Here is a 20,735-nt window from a genome sequence, read left to right as displayed (position 1 = left end):
GTTAATCCTAAATCAGTTGTTCGCATCCCTAGTCCCATTCAAATAATATGATTCTTAAATCAATTATAGAGACTGACGCAATTTCTTGTTGTCATAATAAAGAGTTCAACCAGAATCTGTTTATTGACTTGCCCGATGATCAGTTTTCTCTGAAGGAAGTCATACAATGCAACTCAAACCAGCAGATTATGAAACATCTTGTCAGTATCAATTAAAATAAACACTATGGGACTTTGAATATATTGTTCAGTTAAATTACTGAATGAGCAAAAGAAAATTATGTTTTATCATCGAGTCCTTCAGTTTCTGCAGAAAACCTCACTGATTTTCTCTCAGCTGGATATTCATAAAATAAGGTTTGGGAGTCAAAGTTGCTCCAAAGACTGGTGTCAAGTCAGGTTCTCCTGCATCGTCCGGCCAAACGAACTTAAACCTCCTCAGCAGAGTCACAATGATGAGGAAGAGCTCTAAGCGAGCCAAACTCTCTCCAAGACAAATCCGAGAACCTGGTTCACAAAACAGCCATGTTCAGTTATTTCAGCATACCTCAGTGTGTCTGTATGCTTTTTTTTAGTCTTGTAGACGTTGAATCTACCTGCAGAGAAAGGCATGAAGGCCTCAGGTTTGACAAACTCTCCCTGTTCATTCAGGAAGTTTTCAGGGTTGAACTCATGAGGGAATTTCCACTGTCCTTCTTCTCTCAATACTGAGGTCAGGTTCTGGATGATCATTGTACCCTGAAGGAATCCAAATGGTAGAGATTTTTAATACAGAATGTCAAACCCATGGAAACAAGCTGCTATCAACCTGAGGAATGGAGTATCCCATGAGCTCTGTGTCCTTAGTGGTGCAGTGGAAGACACTGAGAGGAATTGTGTTGGCAATCCTCTGAATCTCATGGATCACAGCCTGGAACAAAGCAGATTTCTTAAAATCTGTTCACTATGAAAAGCAATCATTCAGGCTGTTAGCAATAGAATAAAAATGACATAAACCCATAAAAAGTGCAAGGTCTGATGGAATTTTCAAATCACAAATGTTTTCATCTTCTAAAACAGAAAATTTTTATAATGCACAGACGTAAAGACTTGAAAATAGGGGTGGACCAGTTTATCAGCCAGCCGACTTATCGGTGCCGATTTCCTTAATTTTGGCCGATCGATGACGGGCCGATTTTTACATATGAAGCCGAACTTATCCACCAATCTTATCAAGGTTGGCAAAGGACTAAGAATCAACCACTGTCCTCTTTTGCTCTCTGGTGAGAAATGTTTGACTGACAGACTGGCCCACTAAGTTATGTCTCCACATTTATGATTAACAACAGTGGACCCCAGTGTTGCCAACTCAATAACTTTGTTGCTATATTGAGCAACATTTCAGACAAAAAAAATTGGTATCGGCCAAAATTGGAATCGGCAGGTAAGCTTTCAAAAGATCGATGATCGGCCAGAAAACTACAATCGGTGCACCCCTACTTGAAAATACAAGTGTGTATGTAATTAATCAATGCAATGTGTTTTAGAACATATTATTAAAAATACATTTCAGTAACTCTATCACAAATTTAAGAAAAATCTTTTTATAACAAGAAGCGTCCCACCTGCATGTAAGGCATGTCGTGCCTGTCCTCAAAAGTGGCCTGATCGTGTCCCTTCAACACCTGGTCTATCTCCTGTTGACATCGCTCTGAGGGAGGGAAATAAAGGACATTAAGAGTTATCTGTTAATATGTATGTAAATTTATTTATATCAGTGCATTGAAGTGCACCTTGTACGTGAGGGTAGCTCATGAGGTACAGAAACCCGGTCAGCAGGGTGTTGGAGGTGGTGTCAGTCCCAGCAGCATAGAGGTCAAAAGTGATTCTTGTCAGTTGTTCCTCAGAAAAAGTGGAATCCACATCTTTCTAAAAATTGGAAGACAAAGACATAACAATCATATAAACTGTGTAAAGAAACAAATGCATGAAGAATCAGATTAATAGTTTTTGTACCCCTTGGATGCATTGTTAGATGGCACCCAATTTTACTGTATGGCAATGTCTGTTTAGTTTTGTGTATTGTTTTTATTTATGGTGAGTATGTTGTCTGTTTTCTAGTTACGTTTTCTAAGTAAGTTAAGTTTGATACAGTTCGTTCACTGTGTTTATTTCATTTTATTTTTTACACACCTTATCCAGCTCGTCCAGGTAGCAGTCGACAAAATCTCGCGGCTCTCCAGGGATTCTGCTCTTCTTGTGTTCATCCACCAAACGTTTTGAAATATTGAGAAAAGTCTACAACACAGAAGTTAATTAATAAGCATTGGGTTTTTTTTTTTTTTTTTTTTTTTTACACACCTTGGTAGATTGTTTTTCAATTTATAGATGTGCTCATAAGTTCACATTCTCTGTTAGAATTTGTCTATTTTTCATGCCATGAAGTTTCTGATTATACATTAGAGCAGTGTTTCTCAACCCTGGTCCTCACCGCCCCCTGCTCTGCACGTTTTAGATGTGCCTCTATTCCAGAACAGCTGATTCAAATGATTGCATGACCATCAAGTACTACAGAAGCCTGTTAATCACTCAGAGATACAGTTCAGGTGTGTGGCAGAAGGGAAATACCTAAAACATGCAGGACAGGGGGGCAGTGAGGACCAGGGTTGAGAAACACTGCATTAGATCTTAAGGCCACAGACCGAGGGATGCCCATTATGAAAAGAGCCTGCATGTAGGAAAGACTGCGCTTAAAGTTACAGCTTTATGTTGGTTAATGTCAAATATGGTACTACATGTATTATGTGGAAGTCTATAGAAGAGGATGTGTTTGAAGATATTTATTGAAATGTATTTGATGAGAAGTCATTGAACCCAACAAAAAGAACAATTCAAATTTTGCCAGAGTATGTAAACTTATGAGCACAACTTTACATCCTATTACCTCCATATTCTGAAAGGCTTTGTTGAAGGGCAATGGGAGCGAACGGATCATAGGAAATGAGTCGTAGATCTGGGGAGAAAGAGGAATTACTACAGTGGATTAGTTATATAAAAAACACAGATTGTGTTTGCATAGAACATTTCTAAGGAGGAACATATGTATTCAGATTAAGGTATTCAACTGTTATGGAAACTGTACAAGAGAAACACTTTTGATACGTTTGAGAAATACTTTCACCAAATCCACTTCATCCCATTTCTGAATAATATTTTGACTCACCATCGCCCAGGGTCCCATTAAAATTTTCAGAATCTCAGTGAAGCACCTGATAACATTTTTGATCGTCTCGTCTTCGTACTCGTAACGCTTTCCAAACAGAACCCTGCAGATGATGTTGGAGGCTGCATTGTGAAACATGAACTGAGGACTCAAAGTTTTACCTGAAAAACATACAAGACTGAAATGTGACTCATGCTTACATGCAAGTGCAACAGATACAACAGAAACCAAATAATGCTTAAAAACACAGGAGACGCACCAGTGTTGTCATCTAGAGTTTTAATTATGTGCTGAATCTCTTCATGGATTCTTTCCTCCATTGACTTCTTTCCCAAACCAAAGTTCCTCAGAGTCATGAGAGCAAAGCGCCGATGGTCCCTCCACAGAGACCCATAATCAACCATAGCAACACCTAAAGAAAAGACAATATACAAATGACATTTCTTTGTGCAGTAACCACAAATACTTCTCAACATATCATATGTTTTATTTCATTTGAGCAAAAATAAGAAATAACCTCTTGAAGGTTGACTTTAGAAATTCTTCCACATTCACTGAAACATGTGTAGGACTGGAACGACCGTGTAATTTTATACAAACTGAATATCAGATAGTGCTTAATCATTTGTATTTAGAATAGCGGCACGTTGGCGCTCATTTAGATGTAAAATGTTTTATTAATGGAGCCAAAAAGAACAAAAAAGCCACGGATATAACATATTTGACAGTGTTCAATGCAATATCAGAGGCCAGTTTGATTTGAATATTTGAGTGTTTAGAAAAATAAAGTAAATAGCAAAAAAATGGTTGGACCACCTTTCAACATAAAGTTAGCATTGTGTTAACAGTGACGGTTTCTGATAAGGGCAACATAGGCAGCCGCCCAGGGCGTCAAGTGACACCTCCCCCTACAACACGGTGCTGAATGTCAGGTCAACTAGTCCACCTGGGGGAAATGGGCGCCCTCTGCCTGAAATAGCTGTAATTAACACCTGGTGCTATTAACATGAGTTTCAATTGAGGCTGAGATTAGGGCTGGTTGTTTTGGAGGTTGTGTTGGTCAGATCTGGCAACCCTGGGAATGGGGGCGCGTTGATTGCAAATTACGCCTATGGAAGATGGAGAGGAAGCGGTCAAAGCCAGGAGAGTCCAGTTCAGGAAAAACAGAGGTTTTTTTCAAAGTTGAAACTGAGAAAAACACATCAGAGGTCAAAATCCAAATCAGTCTTGCTATTGGCTTTTTGTGACTTATGATAGAAAACACATACATTACCTTTACTATCGGCGATGTTAGTAATTAACATGTTTTTGGGTCGACCAGCAAAATCAACAGCTTTGACCACCATGGCCTCCTTCATGGCCTTAAACCCATTGATGACCACAGCTGGTTTCTGACCCAAGAACAGACTGTAGACGTTTCCATACGACTGACTCAGCTGGAAGAAAGAAGGTTTGTAAAATTTACTATGTCCTAAATGTTGAGTATAAGTACAGTTATTATTGAATCATCAGAAAATGAAAAAAAAGTTGATTGTGCTAATTAGCAAATGTTTTTGTTCTTTTAAGGAAATTAATGCTTACAGAATATTTTTAAGATTTTTCATGCATCTTAAATGTTTAATTGTTCAACTCTTTGAGTCGATATGCATCTTTTTCTTCCATCTACAGACAGTGTAATAAACTACCAGAAAGTGAACTTGATGACAAACTATGGGGAAAATATCACATAAATCTGTTGAGGTGAATCAGAGAAATATGTGTGCTATAAAAGAAAACACTACTTCTGACTTCATGGTCTATAATGTCATACATTCATCAAGCGCCTGCAAACACATTCAGGGTGTGTTTTCTAGCTGTTCCTGGTTTTGTTGTGGCCAATCACATTTAGTTTGTTACAGTAAGTATTTCTTCTTTGTTTCCTGTTTTCATTTCTTCAGCCCTTATTTCTTAGTATCCTTGCATCCATCCTTAAAAATGTGAAAGAACTCTGCTGTTAGAAAACCAAAGATTTATGAAAAAGGGGTGCTGTAATCTCACTTTCCCCAGCCTGGAATCACCCAACATATTCCCCTATTACATGTGTCACTCTAAAAATGACACTAAATATTACTCTGATTCTGTCTGAACCAGTTGATATTAAACTGTTTTTACCTGGATTTTTGTGAATCCAGGTCAAAACACAGCAGACTTCATTGGTAAATGTAGTCAGCTGTAATCAGCAGCAACCTTTGGATGTCTCACAAACAATGACTTTGCAAAATGTGTGGAAAACTGCAAGACTGAATCTAAGCTTAAGACATTTGGAGGCAGATAAATGTCATAAAAAATAACAGCAAATATCTCTGACTTCACCCCTGTAGAGAAACTTTAATGCAGCTTTTTGATGCATTCCTGCTCAAACACATTGGAATCAAATGAACCAGACATTTCCTAATTTTTAACAATTTTTTACAGTCATCGCAATTTCTGCCATATAATGCTGTCAAAGTCCTTAGTAAATGTACTTTATGAAAAAAAATACATGCTAAACCTGTATTTTCTCTGTATAGCTTTTTCTGTAGTTTTACTATAAAGTCACATCTCATTTGGTAGAGATTGTTTTGATTGCCTTCAATATTGACTCACAGGTATAGGAGATGCAAACAAATAATTGTTGCATTGGGTTTTTTCTGGTGGGGTTGTTAAAGGGTTAAAATGCTGCAAAAACCTGATATTACATCAGTGAAGAAAAACTCTAATCAAGTACATTTTTCATTTAATAATCTTGTCTTGGATTCAGACATGTTTCCATGCGTGCATCACCAAACTTTTACTGTTTCATAGGAGACCATGACTGACAGGTCAGTGTTGTTGTGAATGGACTGTTAACCAGGAACTTTTAAAGGTGAAGTTACAGTCAACAAACTCAAACTGAAATGTAATTCACCTGATAAGGAACTAAAGTCTAAGAGATCCAGAAATAACTTTCTTAAATGTTGAATTACTTACATAATTTCCTGAATCATGCAGGAGGCTACATAAGTTCAGGTAATGTTTGACTTTGCTGCATAAAAATGTACAATACAACATTTTCTGAAACTATTGCCAAATAAATATTAGCTTATCAACAGCAGAGGTTAAAATTCACTGCTTACCTGAAATTCTGAATAAGTAATGCTGAAGTTTGCAAGTACTGAATTAATTTCTAGCAACATATACAAATTAATATCATATATACATGGTAATAACATTATATATAAAAAGAAAGAAAATAAAAAATAGTATTCATCATAGCTTTTCTTACCCTATCAAAGTCTTTTAAGGGGTTCTTTATGTTCAGGTTCCAAAGGTTCCCCAGTACAGGCAGACTGGGGGGTCCAGGTGGAAAGTTCTTGGGTCTCTGAGGTTTGAGTTGAAGAAGAAGGAAGACGACACAGAGCACCAGCAGAAATACTGAGATCATGTTGGCTGGTGTTGCATCAAACTGAAGAGACGACCTGCTTAACTTATTATGAAAGTCTGTAGCAGTCTGACTGCTGTGGTTCTGCCCTTTGATTCTTTGTTTTTAAAGTCAGAGGCAACAGCAGGCATAAATGGATGGTCGTAAAAGAGGACAGGAAATGACATGTAAGAGGTGGTTCTTCAGTTTTCTTCATGATATTTAGTTTATTAGAATAAAATCATTCATTAGAGCACATAAAAATGTTTACAGGAAAACAAGGACCAGAGATAAAAAGAAAAAAGAAAGAAACCACATAAAAACATGACAAATAGTCATTTGAAACAAGGAAGGAAAAAAAATCTTAAAGTGTCAAAATTTAAGCCAGTGACCAAATCTGTCAAGATTCATGATGGAAATAAACTGAAAATTACCCATAAGCATTAAGATGATTTTTTATTTAAAATAACTTTAAAAATCTTACTTGTGTTATTTTTAACATTCAAATTATAATTGGGATTTTTTTGTTGTTGTTCTGATCAAAAATCACATATAAATTAAAGCTATTTATAAATTAATGCACAACTTAGAGACGCTTTCTTTCTTTTGGAAAATAGCAGTATGGTTGTGATTTTTCAACCTACACGTCGCTCTTCAAAACCTGCATTTAGAAACTTTCAGAGCTGAAATCTGAAATTATTCTGCAAATGAAAGAGACCGACTTTCTGTTGCTGGTTTCATGTCTGACCACCAGGTGGTGCCATCGTACGTCAAAGGTTTATTTGAAACTTAATACTATCCCATTCACACAATAAGATTCTTAAATGAAATATACATAATTTAATAAAACTGCTCATATCTTTTATTTAAAAAATATATAATTAATGACTGATGTGTTTCACTCAGTTGGGGAAACTATACAGTTTTAATAATAAGGAAAAGTTTAATTTAAATCTGTTTATTGATTTGCTCAATGATCAGTTTTCAAACCAGCTGATTATGGAACAACTGTCATGTAGCACCTGAAGTTAAACAGTCTGAAAGCACAAATAAAACTGGTATTGGTTTGTCATTGAGTCCTTTGAAATCTTCACTGATTTTCTCTCAGCTGGATCTTCATGAAATAAGGTTTGGGAGTCAAAGTTCCTCCAAAGACTGGTGTCAAGTCAGGTTTTCCTGCATCCTCCGGCCAGACGAACTTAAACCTCCTCAGCAGAGTCACAATGATGAGGAAGAGCTCCATGCGAGCCAGACTCTCTCCAAGACAAATCCGAGAACCTGGTTCACAAAACAACAGTTTATAAAAAGAATTCAGTTCTCAACATCACTGTTCTGTGTCCTGATGTGTGGAACTGGGAGGAAAATCAAATATGGTGGATGAAAATGTGGATTAAGTTGTTAATGTGATGACTTTGGACGGACAACAACTTTAAAATTGCAAGACTTTACTTCCGCAAACGCTGAGTTTACTATGTGGTGTTATTGTGTCTTCTACTGTGAATGAGGGACACTTTCATGTTGTTCACACAGGAGATCACATACAGGTTGCATATATTTGGAAATGTGAACCAACAGGCGAAAGAAAAAAATTGGATTTCACAAAATATCAGAATTGAGCATTAATGTGTACAATGAAGCCTTAGACGTTGAATCTACCTGCAGAGAAAGGCATGAAGGCCTCAGGTTTGACAAACTCTCCCTGTTCATTCAGGAAGTTTTCAGGGTTGAACTCCTGAGGGAATTTCCACTGTCCTTCTTCTCTCAGCACTGAGTCCAGGTTCTGGATGATCATTGTTCCCTGAAGGAATCCAAAAGCCAGAGAAAAGCTGTCAAGTTGTTTATCTTATTTTCAGCAACACATAAAGCCTAATAAAGCAAGATGCTAACAACCTGAGGAATGGAGTATCCCATGAGCTCTGAGTCCTTCGTGGTGCAGTGGAAGACACTGAGAGGAACCGTGTTGGCAATCCTCTGGATCTCATGGATCACAGCCTGGAATAAAGCAGATTTCTTAAAATCTCTCCTTCATGATGCGATTACACTTATTGGGAGAGAAAAAACAAGAGCACAGGACCTGAAAAAGTAAAAACTGAACTTATTATCTTTGGACTTGAACAGGAGCCATCTAGAGTCAACACACAGCTCAATTTATTGATCATATTATTATTGAAACACATTTATTTCAGTAACGCCATCATTAATTTAACTATAATATAGTTATAGATAGTTTAGGAAGCATTTCACCTGCATGTAAGGCATGCTGTGCCTGTCCTCAAACGTGACCTGGTCATGTCCCTGCAGCACCCGGTCTATCTCCTGCTGGCATCGCTCTGAGGGAGGGAAAAAAGGCCATTTACAGTCATCAGTTCAACTAAAATACATTTTCATTTAAAGAAGTTAGTGCGTTTCCATGTCACAGTGTACCTTGAATGTGAGGGTAAACCATGAGGTACAGAAACCCGGTCAGCAGGGTGTTGGAGGTGGTGTCCGTCCCAGCAACATAGAGGTCAAAGGTCATTCTTGTCAGTTGTTCCTCAGTAAAAGTGGAATCATCATCTCTCTGAACATTGGAAGACAAAGAGACATGAAGTTCAAAACAAATAAACTCTGCAAAGAAACAGGAAAACTTCAACAGCCAGATTTTTACTTTTGTTGTATTTAATTATGAATAATTTCAGTTTGTACACAATGTGTGTGTACATCTTTAGGTAACACTCTGTTTTTTGCTTTTTTAAAAAAAAAAAGATTTTATTGGTTCTAGTGGCCTTAATTTGACAGTTAATTAACAGGAAAGTGGGTATTGAAGGATGGGGAAGACATGCGGCAAGGGTCGCCAGGCCGGGAATCGAGCCGGTGACGGCTGCGTCGAGGACTAGGGCCTCCATATGTGGGTTGTGCTTAACCCACCACAGCACACCCCCAACACTCTGTTTGTTGTAAAGAAATTTACATTTGATTTTGTACTTTTTTGTTTTTTATTTTTGTTGAGTATAGATAAATACTCTACATACATAAATACCGTATTTTCCGCACTATAAGGCGCACCTAAAAACCTTCAATTTCCTCATAAGCCGACAGTGCGCCTTATATATGAAAAAAGTTTTAAAATAGGCCATTCATTGAAGGTGCGGAAAATACGGTACTCAACTCAGCATGTTTTTATATGTTGTGCTGGTGATGAAAAATAATTTCTGTATTCTGGGATCAATAAAGTGCTTTTTATCTTAATAAGGCAGTTACTTCATTTAGTTATGTTTGGCTGTTACTCATTAATGTGACTCATCTCTTTCACAAAAACACATGTGACGCACCTTATCCAGCTCGTCCAGGTAGCAGTCGACGAAATCTCGCGGCTCTCCAGGGACTCTGCTCTTCTTGTGTTCATTCACCAAACGTCTTGAAATATTGATAAAAGTCTACAACACAGAAGTCAATTGTGCTCACAAGTTTACATTCTTTGGAAGAATTTGTCTATTTTTGTGTTTTTTAGTGTCTTATTACACATTATAAGGCCACAGACTGAATATGAAGAGTGTGCATGTAGAAAAAACTGTGCTTAAAGTTAGAGCTTTATGTTGGGAAAGTCTATAAATGAGGCTGTTACAGGAATCCTTCTGCAATTGGATTAGATTCCTCCAGACACTCAGAAATTTCAATAGCATTCAGTTTGATTTGATTATTTTAGCATAAAAAATTTAACTTGTTTGTGAAAACTGACACATTTACTTTGCAAGTGAAAGAAGTGTGTTTTTTTGTTTTGTTTTTTATTCTACGAGTTAAATCTTTGTGTTTGAGCTCCAGCTTGTTCACAAACCTCCCAGGAAAAGCAGCCACTTTTAGGCTCTTGCCTTTAAGCTAATTGAATTAATCATGGCTTCCTCCCTCCAAATTTCTCTAAATGTACATTGAAATGTAGAAATCATAGCAGACGACCTTTATCCATGAGTGCCAGAAAAGCAGAAAATACAAAAAGAAAAATTCAAATGCTGAGTGTAAACTTATCAAAATAACTTTATGTCCTGCATTACCTCCACATTCTGAAAGGCCTTGTTGTAGGGCAACCGGAGGGGACGGATCAAAGGAAATGAGTCATAGATCTGAGAAAAAAAGAGAAATTATTACAGTACATGGATTAAATATAAAAAAAAAACACAGGTTCTGTTTGAATGAAACATTTCTCACACTGTAAAAAAACGGGTAAACGTACAGTAGAAATTTGAAGGATTTTTTCCGTTTTTAGTTTTACAGGTATTTGTACTGTATTTTCCATTTTACGCATTGCATCATGGGAACAAGAACCTTTGCGAACCGCGAAAACTGGTCAGACGACATTTCAAGCTCGCTAGCCGGACCCTGGATCATATATCTTTTGGACTTCGGTTGGATTAAGAGACGGAGTTACCTTTCTGCCACCTCCCTGGTAAAGTAAAATAAATAAGAACACATTCTTTTCTGTGAATAATGTTTTGAAATATTTGTAGTTGACTTCGTGAAACTCTTGGCACAGTCTATAATTGCAAACTATTTTTGCTGTCTTTTTTTTTTTGTTACAAAAAAGGTATATATTATTTTTACAATGCTGTGTTTGCTTGTGTATTATAAAAGTAAAACGTTGTGGTTGCTGTATTACTATTCATGTATTTTACCGAACTCAAAGTACCGGTCATTTTTTCAAGTCAAACTGAACTGGGCGCGTGAAAGCTAACCGTTCATGGCGTCATGCTACTTACCTCTCAATCCTGCTTTTTAAAAATATCAAGCTGCAGTTGTCTTATTTGCTAAACATGATTTGATGTTCTGGTTGTTAACGTAGAAGCAGGTGGCCATTTAACTTCGGTAAATATACTTTCCATGTCAAATTTGGGGTTTTAGAATATGGGAAATGTAGCATGGAGTCGGGGGTAGTTAGAGGTGGTGGTGGGGCGGAAAGAAACCGTTAGACCAGGGGACGACGGTAAGACTGGGGTGGCGACGGCTCGTGTTTCAGTCAGCGTTAAATTTGTTGCATGTTCGGTGCTCTAATCAGGCATGTTGAGATTAGGTTATGTTTATAAATTGTTACAGTGGGTCAGAAGCTTCTTGCCTCATAAATTGTAAGTCAGTGGATTGTACATACAGATAGTTAATTTTCCTATTTCTAAAACAGGAGCAAACATCACTGAGAGTAAATAAAAGTGACGTTTGCAAAAAATAAAAAAATTTCTTCCAATTGGGAGTTTTTTACTGAAATGCCTGCTTGCAAACTCATTATCGGTTATTGTAGCTTAGCTTAAAAACTATATAAATAGTACTGTTCTAAATTTGTTGTCAGAACAAATTATTTCATTTTATTGTAAAAAAAAAAAAAAGACTAATTGATTTAATTATTGGAAGACTTGCATGTTTTGGTGTTTATATTTCTTTCTCCTTATATAGTTATTTTGTTTTCCCTCCTCAACAGCTGCATCCAGACACTCCTGAACTTTTCCTGGAAAGCAACTAGGAATCTTTATAATAGATGTGTACTAGGCCTGTCGCGATAAACGATAAATCAATTAATCGCACGATAAATAAACCTATCGACCTCATTTTAATTATCGGCTTTATCGTCTCCCTGCCTTTTTTTCTTTCTGTTGATGACACGGAATGAGAAAAGGCTCAGCTCCGGTGCTCTCCACTGACCCTCCCTTCCTATTTCCTTAGTGTAATGTTCACCTCACACTACATGAGTTGTCGGCCGACTGTCGACCCATTTTCAAAACCTGAGAGACACATTAGCCGACAGAAATCCTAGGTATAACGATTCGATCGGGTTCGTCGTGCTGTGTGGTGTCCAGCCACCTGGGTACAAAATAATGGCTACAAGTCCATTTAACTGGAGGTGTAATTTTAAAATCAGGCAATAATCAATGTTTTACTAGAATCTACCTGTGATGCATGTGGCTAGAGTCAGCGTAAAGTCCTGACTTAATGAAAATCATTGTAACCTATTTAACGAAGAAGAACAGCTGAAAACTTACGGAGTTTATCAACTTGGCTTCAACTCCTCCTCTCCTTGTCATTTCTATATTCTTTGCACGAAATGTTGAATAAATATTAATGTTGTTTCCACATATCATCTCCAATGTCCTGGACTTCGTGTTGCGCCGTTTCAGCTGTTTGGGATTCCCTTCCGTAATTTTCCCTCAGGAAGCACGTGGAGAATCTGCGCTTTCTGATTGGCTACCTGTCATATTCAGCGTTAAGCTCCGGGAAAAATCCCTGATTTAGATCGGAGCGGCCACGACGATCTACCGTAACCCACCACACTGCAGGATGATCGGTTACGAAATCACCAGTGACAATCTTAAATCGGCCAACGATCTAAGATCATCGTAAGGGGAAAATAGGGGTAAAAAATGGTGTAGTATGAACTACTGCATTAGGTAGTCGGATGTGCCCAGATTCTCTATTTAAATCTAGTGATTACTGAAGGGCAATATAGTATACAGACTTCATAATCTGCACTCTTGGTAGAATGAAGTATTTATTTCCACTTTGGCTTTATGTTGTTTAGATTTTATTCAAGTATTCAATTTTTGTTAATGGCGACTGAGAATCCATTAACACTGGAACTGATTTAGTTTATCAGTTCCAGTGTTATGTGTTCTTTTGAAAATAAAGTGTATGGCAGGAAATCGCATGCATTGTTAGTCATTTCCATTAAATCAGTGTCAAAAGATCTTGAAACAATATTATCGTTTATCGCAATAATTTTTTAGACAATTAATCGTCCAGCAAAATTTGTTATCGTGACAGGCCTAGTGTGTACATTTGTTTTTTACTCAACCTGTTAAACCTTTAGTGTAAATTAAAAAGTTTTCTACAATAACTTAGGCATAATGTTTTGTTATGTGTCTTTCTAATAATGTCTAATGCAGCACTATGTAACTTATGATACTTTTTTTTTACATTTTTGTTGAAGCTGTCACTGTGTCGTGATATTGCATGAGAGATAATCTGTGAAAAAAATGTAKCTCTTCTGTTAGCCAGTGCTAACTGGATTCAAACAGTCAGAGCCACAGGGCAGGTTTTAGGTGTCAATCACAAACTCTGGTGGTGCTGCTCATCCTAACGGAACCTCTCATGAATGTTAAGGATGAATGTTACGGCTAGTTAGTATGGACACCGATGACAGTGGATAAACGGTTTTCCTGTAATGGTAAGTTGATTGACAGCATGAAGAGGTTGATTGACAGTGCTAAGACTATCCTCCTGTCTCTTGATTGGTTGTTTTTGGTTGGGAGTGATGGATTTCTTCAGATGGAAATAGTACCTCAGGGGGAGTGGAGGAGTTTGTTATTTTCACAAATTATACGTCTCATAACATAAAATCATGATATGGTGACTTTATTTGAACAAATATGCAAAAATCGGTATATGTTTTTATTTTCTCAAGAAAATATTTGTGTATTGTGTATGTTAGGGGTGCACCAATAAATCTTCCCCAAATCCTTAATTTTGAAGATTGGTGCCAATACATGTGAAAGTGATTTCATCCACTGATCTTATCTACGCCAGCAAAGGTCTAAAAATCAACTGCTTTCCTCTCCTGTTAGAGACATTTGACTGATAGACCGGCCCACCAGGTCATGTCTCCATGTTTGCAGTAATCAATAGTCACCCCACTGTTGCCAACCCAGTGATGTTTTCTGCATTTAGCAATATTCAGACAAGACAATCAGTATCGGCCAAAATCAGAATTGACAAGTCAGATTTTTAAAGATTGGCCAGAAATCTGCAATTGACACACTCCTAGTGTAGATTTTTTATCTGTCAGAATTAATCAAAATTATTCAATGGTGTTTGTGAAAGAGGTATTAGCAATTGGTGAGATGCTGATGAGCAAGGTGATATGCTACTGTAATGTAATTTAGAAGTGTTTTGTAAAAAGTATGTTTCTGGGCTCAAACCCTGAACAAGGTCGACTGACACGACGCAGACGAAGGTGAAGAAGCACCTTTGCATTCCACCCAGATGGTTCAAGTCCCTTAATGAACTGAATGACTGGGAAACCATGGAAAATTTGAGCCTTTCGAAGTTTAAACGTGATTGATCATCTCATCAAACCTGGTCCACCAAGGACCTTTGCGAAGCACAAGAACTGGTCACAGAACATTTCAAGCTCTTAGTAAATGAACCTGAGAGATGGATGAACCTTTTTTTGCAGAACATAAACATGTGGAAATGGACTGTTTTGTTTTATGTTCACAGCGACTAGAGGTAATGAGAGCACACACTCATGAATCCAGTGTCTTCCACTGTCGTTGGCATTAGGCTGTTTTTGTAGCATTTGATTTTTAATTTAGTATTTTCTTTTTTTAGTATTTATACCTGTATTTCATAAAAAATAGTGGTTGACTTTTGGCATTTATTTTCAAATATGTTGGTCCTATTTACAACTATGATTTTCATGATCCAAAGCAATTTTTTGTATTTTCCATCTAATAGTAATTAACAAAATTGTTTGACCACAAAGACTAGAGTCAAGATTGCTTTACATTTAATTTATACGTTGAAATTTGTATAGTAAAATCCAATAAATTAGTTGTGATGTACAGAAGATAAACATTACCAAGCTCAAGAATATGTTTAACTCTTAATATATAATAGCGAAGGTTAGTTATAAAGACTAGATGACGTCAATTTATGGTCTTAAATTGCAAAATAAAATCTGCAAATTGTCAAATGGTTTCATTTTTACAACACTTTGCATGAACTACTTTCAAACTAAGTGTTTTGTGTTCTACAACTACATTTACTGTAGACTTAGAATTTAGTTTTGTTTCAAAATTATGCTAAGAATAGATGAAATATATTAACTTTAATATATTTTACACTATAATTAATATATGGTATACAATACAGACTTCAATGGTTTGGAAGACAAGTATTTGGAAATGTCCAAGGTTTTTTTAAAAAAAGTTTGTGAATATTTCACAAAAGACGGAGAATTTCAGTTTTGGGTTAACAAAATATTGGTATATTTGACATAAACTGTTAAATTATGGAAAATATCCTGGCAATTTTTTGCCAAGATATTTTCTGTTTTTTTTTTTTTACAGAATTTCCGTCAGAAGTTTCCCGTAATTTAACAGTATTTTAGTTCAAATTTTTTCTTTAAAAAAAAAACCCGGAAAATGTCCTGATAATTTTCTGCCAGTACATTTTCTGTTTTTTTATGGAATTTCCAGCAGAATTTTTTCCGTAATTTAACAGTTTTCTGTGTTTAAAATTTAACATATAAAATCTTTTAAATTACGTAAAAATACTTGTTAAATTACGGAAAAAATTCTGCTGGAAATTCCGGGGGGGGGGGGGTTGAAAATGTACTGGCAGAAAATTACCAGGACATTTTCCTGTTTTTTTTTTTACTGCAGGAGGAACATATTCATATTCATCTTAAGATATTCAACTTTTAATACGAGTCAAAATTTAAAAAATACTTTTACAATATGGTTTTTGATTTGTTTGTAAAGAGATTTCAACTGAGAAAAATGAATCTAGCAAAAAGATGCTTGAGTGTTTGAAAAGACTAATAACTGATTTGTTAAAACTTTACATAGCACCAACTTAAAGCAAGAGTATTATCAGAAGATGTTCAGATTGTGATCATCATAATCTGCTTTCTTTATCCACTTCATCCCATTTCTATTTGATGCTGCGACTGTCATGATCCGCGTTTCTGTGTATATTTTTCGGGTTTTCTGTGTTCAGTTAATTCCTGAGTCTCTGTCTGCGTTGTCCCCGTTGATTGTTCCCAGGTGTGTCTCGTTCCCTTGATTAGCCATGTGTGTATTTAAGTCCACCTGTTGTCTTTGTCTCTTGTCGGGTCCTTGTCAAACGTTGTGTGTCATTTATCTGATAGTTCGTCTGCCGGCACAGTTGAACTGCTAAGTCCTGTGTTCATAAGCTCGTCTTGTCAGTCTTTGTTGTTATCAGTTGCTACCGGTATTAGCTGTTTGCTAACTCTCTGCCATGCTGCCTGTTCTGGACTGTGAGCTTCATCATTAAATTCATAATTTCCTTTACAACCTGGGTCTCTGCGTCACTCCTCACCACCACCTCAACCCCACCTTATGACAGCGACTCACCATCGCCCACGGTCCATTGGCTATTTTGATAGTCTCAGTGAAGCACCTGACAATAATTTTGATCGTCTCGTCTTCGTACTCGTAACGCTTTCCAAACAGAACCTTGCAGATGATGTTGGAGGCTGCATTGTGAAACATGAACTGAGGACTCAAAGTTTTACCTGAAAAACACACGAGAGACTGAAATGAGACTCAGGCTTACATGCAAGTGCAACAGATGCAACAGAAACCAAATAATGCTTAAAATCACAGGAGACGCACCAGTGTTGTCATCTAGAGTTTTAATTATGTGCTGAATCTCTTCATGGATTCTTTCCTCCATTGACTTCTTTCCCAAACCAAAGTTCCTCAGAGTCATGAGAGCAAAGCGCCGATGGTCCCTCCACAGAGACCCATAATCAACCAAAATCACACCTATAAAAGACAAAAAGCAAACTTTCAAGGTGACATTTAGCTACGCAGTAATATCAAGTACTCAGAAACTGAGTCTGTAAATTAAAAATTGCATTTTGTTTTATTCCAAAGTGTTTTCTTTTATTTTAATAAAAATTAGGAATAATCTTGTGTAGGTTGACCTTTAAAGTTATTTAAATTTGATCAAAGTTGTTTAAAAATGGAATGAACACATAAGAAATTTACTCTGGAAAGTGGAGCATATAGATGCTCATATTGATATAAAATAGTTTATTAACGTCATAAAAAAGAAAGAAACAAAGTCCTGAAGCAGTAGTTATAATGTCTGGTTAATTAACTTGAGTGTTTAGGATGATTGAATAATGGCAAAAAATAAAATGCTCATCTTCCAACAAAACAAACTTAATACTGTACATTTTTTTGATAATTAGAACAGGAGTCTGAATAATTTAATTTACATTTATACCAAATCAGTCTTACTAGTGTCTTTTTGTGMMTTATGWTAKAAAACWCATACATTACCTTTRYTATCRGYGAYGTTAGTAATTAAYATGTTTTKGGGTCGACCAGCRAAATCARCAGCTTTGACCACCATGGCCTCCTTCATGGCCTTAAACCCATTGATGACCACAGCTGGTTTCTGACCCAAGAACAGACTGTAGACGTTTCCATACGACTTCCTCAACTGGAAAAAAGAAGGTTTTTAAAAAATATTTTATGTCTACTACCCCTTTATCCTAGTGTCCATCCATCCTTAAACATGTGAAGGACGTCTGGTGATGGGTCAAGGCAGAAGACCAAAGATTTATGAATTGGAAATGGGGCGATGATGGTTAGAGAACAAACCTCTAATCCTGAAACCTGTTTTCCCATCCTGGAGCTACCCACCATTTTCCCTACTGCATGTATTGGCGTTTCCATTGACTATATAATCAGCAAGGTTGGCATTTCAAAAATAATTATGTTTAAAGGAAACATGGCAAGTTTGAAAAAATCATAATTTTTTGATAGGTTTTTCACTACTGATATTGGTTCGTTTCGCAAAACTGAAATGGAAAAACTTTTTTATAACACAAAAGTAAAAGGAACAACAACTGGCTTGCACCAAGCCATGAAGAAGAAGACAGGAAGTAGGTTGAGAATTATGGTGAGCCATGATTTTTAACAACTTATCACGTGAACAAACTTATCCACATGTGGTTTTAATTGCTTTTTTATTTAATGAAAACACTGCAATTGTGAGAATTTATTTTTTGGACGTTAGCAGAAGATTGGCAAAGTTTTGTGCACATTTGTAATGGAAATGCAGCTTCTGCCACCTTAAAAAATATGATCCTGATGGAGCTTATACCAACTGTCATAATACTACTTTGGTCTGGATGCCAGTGAGCTAAAGGGGACGTTCATGTCAGACTTGGTTGGAAAACATTAAAAAAAATAGCAGCAACCTTTGGATGGCTTACACACAATGACTTTGCAAACCAAAGACTAAAACATAAACGTCACAAATATTGACTAATAATGATAACAGTAATCTTTCTAGACCAGGGGTCTTCAACTTCAGTCCTTAAGAGATTTTTCCTGCTGTCTTAGATGCATTGCTGCTCAAACACACCTGAATCAAATAAATGTCTCATTACAGATAGTTACAGAGGCTCTAGATTAAGAGACCCATTCTCTGGACATTATCCATCTTTTCAATAATACTGCTAGATTATTGACCAGTTGGCTGGTCACTCATTTCTAATCTATCCCTGAAGCAAAGCATAACTCATAAGTAAATTTGTCGTTAATCATTAAGTCTGTTTTTCCAAGCGTGCAAAGGAGACTATGACTAAGCAGAATAAAACTTTGGACACAAGTTTTGGTATTTGGACACTAAAAACTGAGGCAGAAGATCAAATGGGCTGAGTGTTGGTTTAGAAGAGCAGATTTAATTTGGTGAATTCAAAAAGTGTTGATTTTTGATGCTCAATATTGTATGAAATTCTACATTAATAAAATAATTGATGACATTTGCCAGTCATAAAAGACAAAATGTTTCTCACTGTCTATATGCTACGTCTTGTCACTTTAATGTCTAGTGTAAATAGTGCAGGGCAGTAGCCATAAATGTTTTAATAACTTTTGAAGAGCTTTAGAAGTTTGTGTTCTTATAATGGACTGTTATGAGGAAGTATTTAAAGGTATTTAAACACATGAAAAGTGTTTATGCAATAGCTGCTTTTTAATGCAAAAAATCTTTTTATGCATTAAAAAGCAGGGATAATTAGGATAATTTATCAAGGAATCTTTTACACTGAATCATGCTGATGTCATGCTGGGCACTACTTCAGTTCACATAATGCTTGACTTTGCTGCAGAGTAACCTGTGCCTTACAGACAGACAGTACAAAGTTTTCTTTAACCCAAACTGATTATTCCAATAAATATTAACTTATCAACAGTCGAGTTAAAATTTGTGGAGTACCTGCAATTCTGAACAAGTACAACTGAAGTTCGCAAGCGTTAAATGAATCTTATATAAATTGTAAAAACAAATAAGAAACATAGCTGTTTTTACCCTATCAAAGTCTTTTAAGGGGTTCTTCAGGTTCAGGTTCCAAAGGTTCCCCAGTACAGGCAGACTGGGGGGTCCAGGTGGGAAGTTCTTGGGTCTCTGAGGTTTGAGTTGAAGAAGAAGGAAGACGACACAGAGCACCAGCAGGAATACTGAGATCATGTTGGCTTGTGTTGGATCAAACTGAAGAGACGACCTGCTTAACTTATTATGAAAGTCTGTATCTCAGCGCTGACTGCTGTGGTTCTGCCCTTTGATTCTTTGTTTTTAAAGTCAGAGGCAACAGCAGGCATAAATAGATGGTCATAAAAAAGGACTGGAAATGCAGTTATAACATAGAGGGGTGAGTCCCCTTACAAAAAAATCACATGAAAATCACATGTGAAAACATGTGATCGCAATTTTCCACATGTGATTCACATAATCCATGAAAGAAAATCACACATTTTCATATGTAATTCCCCTTTCCCACATGTCGGTCACATTTTCCACCTGTGATCAAGTATTTTGTATTTGTGTTCCATGTTCCTTCAATCTTGTGGTCACACTTTTCACATATCATTAGATTTCCTGTCATACCGATATTATATTTCTCAATATATTTAAATTCTTGAATGTGTTATTGTTATACAGTTAAGATGTATAATGAATATACAACATATATATTAACTTTCATGTTTTTGAAATGTTATATGTCAACAATGGAATAAATCTGACAAGTAATGTAGAGGAATATAATTATGTTAATAGTTAAAAGTTATGTTAATTCACATTAAGATATGTTTTACTGAAAAGGAGTGTATTGTGTCGAATGCGTAGGGTCAATCTGACTGGCACATTCCCAGCACTGCAAGGAAACGTCCTTTCCTGCTTGCGTGTGAGGAACTCGGACGAGTCTCTGGACAGATAAGAATCAACAAATTAACTATTGTCTCTGAGGGAGCAGATTTAACTTCCACGAGGTCAAACCCACAATTCTCAGAACTTCCAACACACACTCATGTAAAACCGAAGCCAGAAACGAGGCTGT

The 20,735-nt window shown here is 36.5% G+C and overlaps 2 protein-coding genes across 3 annotated transcripts; both read right to left on the bottom strand.

Annotated features, from left to right (window-relative positions):
- Positions 1 to 87: 87 nt before the first annotated feature.
- On the bottom strand, positions 88 to 6,724 carry LOC103466718 (cytochrome P450 2J6-like). 2 transcript variants are annotated; one of them, XM_008412499.2, is made up of 11 exons: positions 6,485 to 6,724; positions 4,475 to 4,637; positions 3,461 to 3,613; positions 3,202 to 3,362; positions 2,923 to 2,991; positions 2,172 to 2,276; positions 1,772 to 1,907; positions 1,604 to 1,689; positions 808 to 909; positions 596 to 737; positions 88 to 506 (listed from the first exon to the last, which is right to left on the bottom strand). In XM_008412499.2, the coding sequence occupies exons 1-11, from the start codon at positions 6,641 to 6,643 to the stop codon at positions 319 to 321; spliced, it is 1,464 nt and encodes a 487-aa protein (XP_008410721.1). In that variant the 5' UTR covers positions 6,644 to 6,724; the 3' UTR covers positions 88 to 318. The 2 variants fall into 2 exon arrangements, with proteins under 2 accessions (XP_008410721.1, XP_008410720.1); XM_008412498.2 differs by lacking the exons at positions 4,475 to 4,637; positions 6,485 to 6,724 and adding an exon at positions 4,018 to 4,394.
- Positions 6,725 to 7,232: 508 nt separating this feature from the next.
- LOC103466720 (cytochrome P450 2J6-like) lies at positions 7,233 to 20,025 on the bottom strand. Its single transcript, XM_008412500.2, has 11 exons — positions 19,709 to 20,025; positions 17,668 to 17,830; positions 16,993 to 17,145; positions 16,732 to 16,892; positions 10,648 to 10,716; positions 9,931 to 10,035; positions 9,044 to 9,179; positions 8,864 to 8,949; positions 8,510 to 8,611; positions 8,276 to 8,417; positions 7,233 to 7,897 (listed from the first exon to the last, which is right to left on the bottom strand). The coding sequence occupies exons 1-11, from the start codon at positions 19,865 to 19,867 to the stop codon at positions 7,710 to 7,712; spliced, it is 1,464 nt and encodes a 487-aa protein (XP_008410722.1). The 5' UTR covers positions 19,868 to 20,025; the 3' UTR covers positions 7,233 to 7,709.
- Positions 20,026 to 20,735: the final 710 nt, after the last annotated feature.

The sequence above is a fragment of the Poecilia reticulata genome, linkage group LG6, assembly GCF_000633615.1.
Source record: "Poecilia reticulata strain Guanapo linkage group LG6, Guppy_female_1.0+MT, whole genome shotgun sequence".
In the NCBI taxonomy this organism is placed as follows: domain Eukaryota; kingdom Metazoa; phylum Chordata; class Actinopteri; order Cyprinodontiformes; family Poeciliidae; genus Poecilia; species Poecilia reticulata.
This window is presented reverse-complemented; position numbering and strand designations above follow the sequence as displayed.